The sequence below is a fragment of the Puma concolor genome, chromosome A3, assembly GCF_028749965.1.
Source record: "Puma concolor isolate L17-30 chromosome A3, mPumCon1.1.hap2, whole genome shotgun sequence".
In the NCBI taxonomy this organism is placed as follows: Eukaryota; Metazoa; Chordata; class Mammalia; order Carnivora; family Felidae; genus Puma; species Puma concolor.
Window position 1 is genome coordinate 78797619 of NC_141669.1, and position 10103 is coordinate 78807721.

The following is a 10103-nucleotide window of genomic DNA, read 5'->3' on the forward strand; positions in this document are numbered from 1 at the left end:
TTGTTTTCTCGATTTTATTTGTCAATATAAAAATACTCAAATATTTACAACAAATAAATACGCGGGGACACAATAAGTTACACTGTTAGGAGCCCTCCTCCTAGGGCTGGGAGAGGATATGCAATATCCACAGCATGCCCACCCTCTCTCCTCCCTCCCCCTCCCCCCACACAACCTTTCCCAGCCCCATTCGGGAGGACATGTATAAAATACCACTGAACCCCAGGGCCAAGTGGGAGGCCCCTCCCACCCTTGCCCCAAACACACAGGAGAATCCATCTCCCTCCCCCCACCCTGAAAACATTCACAGCCCTAGGAGCAGGACCAGGCCCACCCCCAGAGCCCTGGACCCCCCAAAAGGAGCACAGCACCCTGCCCAGCCCACCCCCATATGTACATCGCTGCCCCACACTGGGACAGGTGGGGGTAGGAGAGGCAAAGTGATACAACCCCTTCCCCTTCATAGCTCCAATGACTCACCAGGAGGACCCCCAGGCCAAGGGAAGACTTGACAGAAAAAGGAAGACTATCACACACACACATACAGGCACACACACAGAAACAGAAAGACTATGTCACGCACACACACACATGCACACACCCACATACACGTACATATAGATACAAACACACCCACATCTCCAACTTCTGCCTTGCAAAGTTTTGGCTGCTGGGGTCCTATGTGTCCGTGATTCACAGCCCCTCACAGAGAGGAGGAAGATGCCTTCTGCGAGGCTGGTGCCCTGGTGAGCCACACCAAGTGGCAGTGCCCGTGCTGAGCAGAGCAGGTCCTCATGGCCGGACGGGTGCTGGGCAGGGTCTGTCCCAGGCCGAGCAGGTGCCCGCGCCATGTCCCTGAGGTAGCTGATGCCTGTGCAAAAGTAGGAGCTGCACCTCCCACGCTGCCCCTGTGAAGCGGTGGGGGCCCCTCATACCGAGGACTCCTCAGGATTGGAGTCCGGCAGCGGCTGGCGCTGCTGCAGCTTGCGCCTCAGTTCATCAGCGAGCTCCGGCAGCGGGTGCCCAAGCCCGCCGCGGTCCTCCCCTCCCAGCTGTAAGCGGACGTAGCCATTGGCATTTGAGTTCCGCCCGCCCCCCAGGTGAAGCCGGGTCGGAGAAGGCAGGGGCTGGCCGGGGATGCCTGGAGGTGGAGAAGGGGGCCCGCCCCCGGGCTGGCACCGAGCGTGTCCAGGCACAATCTTGAGGGAGCCGTCCGAGTAGTAGTAGCCAACCGGATCCCAGAGTTTCTCATCGGCCTCGGGGCCAGGCCTGAACGGGGGGCTGGTAGGCTCCTTGGGCAGCTCCAGAGGGTACACCAGGGTTCTCTCCGCCGCCTTGGCACCTTTTTCCAGTTCCTCCCGCAGCCGCCGGCGCAGGGACAAAACAAGCAGCAGCAGCACCAGGCACACGGCCCCCAGGGCCACCACAGCCAGCCACACCAGCCCCAGGTTTTCCAAGGGTGCCCGGGCCTCCAGGGTCACCGATGGACCCGCCACCACAGCCACCAGGTAGCCTTCAGCAGCCAGCCGCGCCCCCTGCTCCTCTGAAAAGCAGTGGTAGGCCCCGGCGTGGCGGGGCTGGGCGGCCATCACAACCAGGGCCTGTAGGCGGGCATCATAGAGGAAGGAGCCGGGCTGTTCGGCAGGCAGGTCCCGGCCCCCAAAAGTCCAGCGGGCATGGGCCAAATTGGAAGAGAGGCGGCAGGGCAGCACCAGGTCTGTGCCTGCCACCACGGTGATGTTTTTGGGTGTGAGCCTGACTGCAGCAGTAGAGAAAGAGAAAGCAGAGTTAGCACAGGAAACTCAGGGCCACAGGGAGATGCAGACATTCCAGCTCTGGCCTAGGGCCCGTCCTACTGGGAGAGGGACAGAAAAGACAGCTCACCTTTCTTATTGCCACGGAGGTTACAAATGCCTGAGGTGTCTGAGACTGTCACGTGCTGGATCAGCAAGGACCTGGTGGGGGAAGCAGGGTCTATGGGCATCCTGACTCCATCCACCCTGCCCTTCACCCCTGGTTCCAGCATGTGCAGAGACCCACTCACCCAGAGTGGCCACCCACGGTCACACAGCGGCTGGTGTTGACACTCCAGGCACAGTAGGGGTCCCGAGCGAGGACGCAGTCTGCGCAAGAGCGGTACTTCATGCAGTCAGCCAGGGGCAGCTGAACCAGCTGAGAGCGGGAGCCTGCAAAGAGAAGCTTCTGCAAGAGAAGCGAGGCACAGGACAGTCAGCCAGGCCAGGACATGGCCCAGGGGCAGCTCGGACTGCTACATGAGAGCAAAGGGGCAAAAGGAGCCAAAGCAGGAAGAGGGCAGTGCTGAAGTCTGAGGAGAGAAATCGAAGGACCAGAGAACACGGAGCGGGCTTATTACAAGCCATACACAATCCTAAGCACCTTATAGATGTGACCTTCTTAGATAGGAACAGCAGAACCATGAGGCTGAGGAATATAATCACACACACGCACACACACACACGCACACACACTCCAGTACAGTATAAATAGTTCAGGAAGTGTGTTTTCCGCTAGGCCCGTCAGCCTTCACAATAGCACGAGCATAGCATAAGGTGTTTTCCTCTCTTTGAATGGTGACTGCCAATCTGTGTGTTTCTTCAACTACAGACTTTCTTTTTGCCATTATTCCATGTTCTGGAGAACAATTTGAGCCACGATAGTTGGTCAAAGGCAAGCACATGAAAGTTCAGGGGTGTCACAAACAGACCAGAAGGGGAGGGTAGCACTTTGGGGAAATGGTGAACGGGTTGGGACTGGAGGGCAACTGGCAGCCAGTAGGTAGCATCATGAGCGCATCATAACAAATGCAGTCCAAGAGGCCCGACCAACAGTGGCACCATCAGAGAAGAGGCTGTAGGTAGCAGAGGCACAGCACAACCTCAAGGGGTCCGAAGGAAGCGTGGAAAGCAGCTGCCAAGGCCCAATGCTGGGAACACAGCCCCACGGGGACCTGGCTATATATAACGCCCGCGGAGCACAGATTCCGTGAGCACTTGTTTCCTGGAACTCGCCCAAGCTAAGCGAGGTGTGCTCGAGTGCCTCCCCACCCCTGTACTGGCCAAGCAAAGGACTAGGGAAGGTGTAGGGACAGGTGGGTGGGGCCTGATTACTACCTTGCTCCGGGATAGGACCAAGCTTTCCACAGGCTCCTGGTCAAACACCTGTAGCTCCTCGATCAGGTGGACCCAGGGCCCCAGGCTCACAGCCTTAAGCAGCCAGCCGTCTCCTGTGGGGGTTGAGGGAGGACAGGCGTAAATGAAAGGACACGGGGCCCCTGGGGCATCTCCAGATCTCCTTGCCGCAGACACACAGGCCTTCTTCCAGCCTCCAGTAGCCATGCCCACATAGCCACGTGCCTACCTGTGCCAATGAACAGCACCGTATAGGTGGCTCCATCAAGTCCTGTAACCCGGTCAGCCACCAGGTGGGTGAAGTTGGTGTCCTTCTTCACAAGCAAGGGCCGGCCCCACCGAGGCCCTACTTGCTCCTCCATCAGTGGGTGCTTCTTGATGAAGTTGAGGGTGTTATCAGGCAGCTCTAGAGAACTGGTATAGCCATGGCGTCGGTGCCAGTTGTTGATGCACTGGGGAGGGGTGAAGGGGGGAGAGCTGTCAGCATGTGGGAATGGTACTGCGGCTGAGGGCAGGAGCCCATCCCTGCTCTGCTCACCGAGCCTGGCCGTGGGCTAGGTACTGGGTCAGTATAGCGGCCCCACTTCTGGGCTTGCTCACGGTACTCCTTGTAGGGACCCTCAAATACCCTCTGGATCTCTTCCAACTGGTACTCGCAGACTGCTGACAGGTCCACATCGCCCCTGTGAGGACAAGGGAGGGACCCCGAGTCAGGCGTGGTGCCCACTTTACTCCAGCTCATGGCAAGTACCGGGAAGACAGGGACCAGCACAAAGCAGTCGTGGGCGTGTGCAATGTTGTTGTCAGCTTTAATATACCACTGGGGGCAGGGCACTGTGCATCTCCCCCAGGGAGGCTTTGAAAAGGGGCAGATGCCTAACATCTTCCTTGGCTTCCGGTCAACTGACCACTTGGACTTCACCCAGAAGACTGTACCCACAGATCCCTTCCTCCCACCCCTAAGGATTCCTGGCCAACTCACCATCGTGCACGAAAAACCCCAAAGAAGGTGGTGTTGTGCCAAGAGGCATCCTGCAGGGTGTGCAGTGCCTGCAGTTGGTTGAAGTAGAGCTGCCAGTCGGGGGCAGAGCACACCAGCCTCGCCTTCAGGAACGTGGTCCACTTCCTCTGCAGGGTCCGTGCACCCCCCATGTCGCCCTGGCAGATGGCAAGGGGACACTGCCAGTCAGTCCTGCCAAGCCGGCAGGGCTCCCAGGGCTCACCACTGCAGGACTCCGTACCTTGCAGACTCGGGCTACCCGAGCCACCACCTGTTCCGCATAGCAATCATACTCCACTGCCCGCTCACTGAAGAAGAAGTAGACCTTGTCATCGTCCCCTGTGAAGCTGCCCACACTCTCTGGTATGTAGGCAGAGCCTACAAAATGAGGTTCTACAGGAAAGAGAGAAGGGTTAGCGGGGGAGGGGGTCCTGGGACCCTTGCAGGGCCCCCACCCATGGCTCCCCCTGTCCGCACGCCAGCTCCTCCAGGCTCACCATTGAGCCAGAAGGCCAGGTATTCTGTCTTCATGGAGTGGTGAGGGCCCATGTTGCGCAGGATAACAGGCTCTGTACCTAGGAAGTTGTTGAGCGTGGCCGAGTACAGCTCGCCATCTGTGGGAGACAGATGATCAGGTAGACCAGAAGTGACGTGAAGACACATTCGGGACACACAGCCCCAAAGCGAGAACAAGTTCTGGGGGACTCCCCAGCCTGCAGCAGGGACAGCCACTCACCCACAAGGAGGCCAGTGTGGCCCTTGGCTGGGTCATAGGGACATTTCCCCTTCCCATCCTCAAACTCTCCACGCTCCAAAGTGAAGGTAAGCATGTCCTAGGGGTAGGGAAGAGACGAGGAGGAGGAGATGCAGAAGTGCCCAGGAGGGAGTCCAGAGAAGGGCAAGGAAGGGGACTGAAAGGAGAAAACAGCACTCACGATGTAGGTGCATTTGGGCTGGAAGGCGTAGGTACCACAGACGTACAGGTGGGATGTGTTGTAGGGCTGCAGGAAGCGGATAAAGTTGAAACACTCCGTCTGGGGAGAGAAAAGCATCCAGTTAAAGTATGAGGACCTGGCACTTGGCACACAAAAACCAAGAATGGGTCTGGGACCAAGGGAGAGGGCGGGGGTGGGGTAGTCAGCATGCGCCGCGAGGCCTGGCCGGTATCAGGGGCTCTGGCTTTCCTGGTGGTATCCTGAGCACTCACCTGGTTACTCTTCCCTTTCTGGATACACTCGGCCTTCTTCTCAGCTGGTGCCTCCCACGAGATCTAGGAAGAGGAGGGGGCGCATCAACATCCCAGGTACACACTGAGCATGTGCCACAAGCATGGCCTGTGGCAGCCACATGGGGACACCAAGTGAGGACACACAGACCCCATTCTTTGGGACAGAAGAAGAGGACAGAAGCCCCAACCCGGCCCAAAGCTGCAGGTGGGGGAAAGCAGCATGCCCACTCTGCCAGGAGGGTGGACCTGGACACTGAGCAAGATTTCCACAGGGGAGAACAGCATAGGGGCAGCAGGGTTGAGGGGACAGCTTGATCAAGCAAAGCCCCTTTGGGCCCTGCCACTCTCATCACTCCTGTGTGCCTCCCGCTCCCAACCACCCCCATCTTCCCCCCCCCCCCCCCCCCGCCTCTCACCGCTCCTTGCAGCTCCAGCGCCTCCACGCTGAAGGCAAACAGGGCCTCCCGGGCCCCCACATACAGAAGTCCTGTCTGCTCAGTCAGGGTCAATGTCAGGAAGTCCTGGATGCCCGTTTGGGAGAACCGCCGCACTACTGTGGCCAACTCTGCAGGGACAAGGGGGTAGTGAGCAGGGTGGTGAATGGGAAGGCCTTCCTGGAGCTCCAGGCATCCCCCTCCCCCCAGAATTAGCCTTCCTCTCTACAGTGGTCTCCTGGGCCCAATCACCCCTGTTCCCACACTACAGCCAGCACCCCACAAGCAGATGCCAGCCAAGCACCCTGGCTGGCAATAAAGGGCCTTCTTTAATAGCCTTTTGGCTCTAACAGCTCCACCCAAGCCTCCCTGGCCTTTCCCAGCCTGGCAGGAGGCAAATCTGGGCTGGTAAGGAGGAAGGAAAGATATCTCAGCCACAGCTTCCGGCCAGAGGAAGCCATCAGACTGATGGCCCTCACTCTCAGGGTCAGCAGCGCCTCTGGCTGCTGAGCTGGGCTCTTCCCTCTCCCAGCTTCCTCTGCTACGGCTTCCTTTTTCACTGCCTGCTACCCACATCAGGGTCTGGCGAGGCCCTGGCCCCTGATCCAGTAGAGCAGTAGGTACAGAAGTGTAATCACTCCTTGCCTTTGGAAACTCTTCACTCCAGCAGGACCTAAATCCAGGCTGCCAGAAATACGAGAGCAACTGGCTGCTGGGACAAACAGGGATGACAGGAAGACTTAGTTGGGGCTAGGAGGTCAAGCCAGGGTGGTCAAGGGAAACCAGAAGCTGGGGACCACAGACAGAAACTGAAGCCTTGGGGCTGGGAAGCCTCGTTGTCATTCACCATGCAAAGTACTACAATATTAATATAGTCACAAGATTCCTACATCAACCCCCAAAATAGCTGCTGACCTGTCCTCAGGGTCCCCCTAAACCAGTCTTAGTCTTTTGAGCCAGACACAGGCTGGCAAGGGAGGGCTTCATTAGCACCCGAGTGGAGCCTGTGGGAGGTGAGCTCATCCCAGGTCCCCAGAGCACAGTGATGATACAAACACCTGACATCATCTCTTACTACAGGTGTGTGTGCTCAAAGGACTGTCAAGTCTGCTGTCCCCCCCCCCCCCCCCATGAGCACATGCATAAACACATCCAGGACCACCAGAGGGCACAAGTGTCAGGGCAGCAGCAGAGGGGGTCTATTAGGGTTGATAAGGGGGCTCCTGGGGGCAGAGAGCTAGAAAGACTTTGGGGAAGGGGGTGACACTCTTTGCTTTATGCCTGTCCTGGCTCAGTTTTGTCTCTGTGGGCTCTCAGTGTAAGCGCTAGTTCCAGAAGTAAGGCATGGAAGAGTGATAGAGAATGGTCTCTCTTCTTGCATAACAGGACCAGACAGGTCCTGTCTGAAGAAGAGATATCCCAGGACTCCCAGTTCTGGGTCCCTGGGGTCACTCACTCACATTTCTTAGAAAGCTGTGTCCGATACATTGGTGGGTTTTGAGCCCAATAACAGAATAAAGCTGGCATGATCTAGAAGCAATTGCTCTTCTCCCCCGAGTAGTCCCTCCTGGCCTTCCTCCTCAGGACTTTAGGCACTCACCCCCAGAAGATACCGTCTTCCGGGGCACCAGGTTCCACCACACCTCAGCCCCAATGCCCAGGCCCCACAGCCCCACTGCCAGCAGCCAGACAGCCCAGTGTGGGGCCATGGCAAACGCCCCGGCTCTAAGCTCCAGGCCAGCTGCCCTGCTGGGGGAAAAGAAAGGGTCAGAATCATAGCCAGAGAAAACAGACCGGAAGGGGGCCCACACAAGCCCAAGCCGGGAGGCAGTGACAGGCTTTCCCAGGAGGCCCCTGGATTCCCCACTTGCCCAGTCCTTGGAGCAAAGACCTAGTCCCCTCCCACACCTGGGTCCAGCCCCCACAGGTTTGGAAGGAGCTGGGGTCCCCCAGAGGGGAGGAGAGGAGCTGAATCAGCTGGAGGAGTGGACACTCCAAGAAGCCTTCTCTAGCCTCCAGGCTCTCACCCACTCCCTCTCAACAGGAAGTTGTTTGAGAAAATAAAAAGGGGGCCCCCCTCCCCCACACTCAGGCCTGACAGATTTGAGGATTTCTTAAAATAACCTTTGGAAGCAGGACCTGCCCCCACTGGGGCTCCAGCCAGCCCCAAGATGTACTTCTGGCACGCAAACCCCTTCGCAGGGTGAAGGGGCATACGGTGGGTGGGCGGTGGCAGAAGCCCCCCAAGGAGGGAGACTTAATGCAGCAGGCGTGAGGGGGTCCCGGCCCCAGCCTGTCCCCTCCCCCAGCGCAGACAATAGCCAGGCAGAGCCCCAAACACCGGTTCCACATCAGCACGGCCGAAGTGGGGCCAGGAGCCGAAGGGGCCCAGCTTCCCGAGGCCCCTTTGTTGCCCAAGAAGGGAGGCAGGAAGTGGGTGGGATGGGCGTGGAAATGACCCGGGCCTCATCCTGTTCCTCGCACAGCCTCCTAAGAGACACTAACCCTCGGGCTGAGAGATGGCGGGACAACAGAGCCGGCTCCAGTCTAATCAGGGATCTCCCCACGACGCTCTCAGGCGGGGGCGGGGGGAGACGAGGGGTGGGTGGGGAGCGCGAGAGGGGTTCCTCTTCGACCGCGGGGGACGCCCGGTGCAGGACAGGCGCCTGCTGCGCTCCCCCAGGATCTGACAAACCTTCCCAACTCAGGGATTGCGCACCCGGGACCCCAGCCTGGGCAAGCCATCTGGATTAATTTCTACTGCCCCAGCCCTCCAGTGCCAGGTACAGAGACACAGAATCTGGGGACCTGCTCACCCCAAAACAAAGGGTACCCGCCAAGACCTCGTCCTTGATCACCACCACCGCCCCCCCCCCCCCGGATTCTCCCCTCCCCCAGCTCCCGGGATTTGAACGCAAACAAAGCGGCGGCGCTGGGAGCGTGGCGAGCCCGGCCTGCGGACGCCCCCTGTCGGCCCAGTATCCCAGCACTGGAAGGGCGGGGGGCTGAGGATACGTTCACCCCTCCCTCCTCCGTCCCCCCAACACACCCCCAGCCTTCCCTCTGCCCCTCACCCTAGGCCAGGGCCAGACCCCGCGGCGCGCTCGGAGAATCGGCCAGCACACTGGTTCCCCCACCCCCAGCTCTTCCCAGGGCGGGGAAGCAGGGGCACGGCTGGGTGGGGGCTGGAGGAGCGCGGGGCCCAGGCGGTGCGCCCCCCACACTCGCCCACCCGGACCACGGGTGGCACGAACAGGGCTTCCGCGGCTGCAGGGTGAGCGCTCCTGCCGGGGACTGTGCGGCCCGGCTCGGGTCGGGAGCTTGGCTTTCCAGGACAACCCGCCTCCTCAGCCTGAGCAGGCGGGCGGGCGGGGGGCCGCGGCAGGGAAATCCGATCCCACAACATCGGCCTCAGTCCAAGCCCGCCCCAAACTTTCCGTCGGGGGTGGGGGAGCAGGGGGCAGCTCGGGGGCCTGGAGAGGATCCTGGCTGCCGACCTGACAGCAAGGGGGACCCCCGGTCCCATCAGCCCCACTCCCCCTGACCAGTCTGCGCCTCCGGACGCTATGGCTGCGGGCACTGCTCGCCCGGCTCCCGAGCCCCCGCCTGGCAGCCCGCGAGGGGCGCAGGAAGGATCTCGGACGGACAGCTGTCCCCGCTGCTACCCCTCCGTGCGCCCCCAGACTCAGTCCCTCGCGCGTGCGGCAGCCCCTGACCGAGTAGGGGGACAAAGCGGCGGCCCCGGAACCCTGGCGCTCCCGCCCCGCGCTACCCTGGCCTCACTCACCTCTTCTTCGCGGCTTGAATCCCTGGGCGCCGCCCTCGCGTTGGGCTTGGATCACGGTCCGCCCCTACCCGCGCGCCACCGCCCGCCTGCGCGCGCCCGCCCTCCCTCCTCCGCTGTCCCCTCTGCCACCGCCCCTCGGTCCCGGCTCGGCTCGGCGCCCCTGGGCTCGGGCTCCCCGCGCCACCGCGCCGGGCGCCGGCTCTTTCTCCAGAGCTGCCGCCGCTCTCCGCCCCCCACCCCCTGACGTCAGGCGGGGTGGGAGGGGGTCGAGCGGAGGCCGGGGGCGGGACGCGAAGGCCTGCCCCGGAGGGGGCTGAGACCCGCCGCGACCCGCCGGTCTCCCACCTCCCCTCCCGCGGGCTCCGACCCCCGACCCTCCCCGCGCCCTGCCGCCCCGCGCCTCGAAGTCCCGGACTGCGCCACCGCGCCGGGAGGTGGGGCGGAGGAGGGACTCCGGGCATTGCCTTAGGGGGATCGGACTCACCCGGTCTTTCTGAAGTGTCCC

General features: G+C 60.9%; 1 protein-coding gene across 3 annotated transcripts; it reads right to left on the reverse strand.

Annotated features, from left to right (window-relative positions):
- On the reverse strand, positions 1-10103 carry SEMA4C (semaphorin 4C). 3 transcript variants are annotated; one of them, XM_086701262.1, is made up of 15 exons: positions 10083-10103; positions 7412-7557; positions 5794-5942; positions 5357-5419; positions 5085-5183; positions 4886-4982; positions 4647-4763; positions 4391-4542; positions 4132-4307; positions 3688-3832; positions 3379-3601; positions 3132-3244; positions 2045-2202; positions 1885-1955; positions 1-1759 (listed from the first exon to the last, which is right to left on the reverse strand). In XM_086701262.1, the coding sequence occupies exons 2-15, from the start codon at positions 7518-7520 to the stop codon at positions 930-932; spliced, it is 2502 nt and encodes an 833-aa protein (XP_086557388.1). In that variant the 5' UTR covers positions 7521-7557; positions 10083-10103; the 3' UTR covers positions 1-929. The 3 variants fall into 3 exon arrangements, with proteins under 3 accessions (XP_086557388.1, XP_086557389.1, XP_086557387.1); XM_086701263.1 differs by lacking the exon at positions 10083-10103 and adding an exon at positions 9599-9829 and having other exon boundaries at positions 7412-7560; XM_086701261.1 differs by lacking the exon at positions 10083-10103 and adding an exon at positions 9599-9731.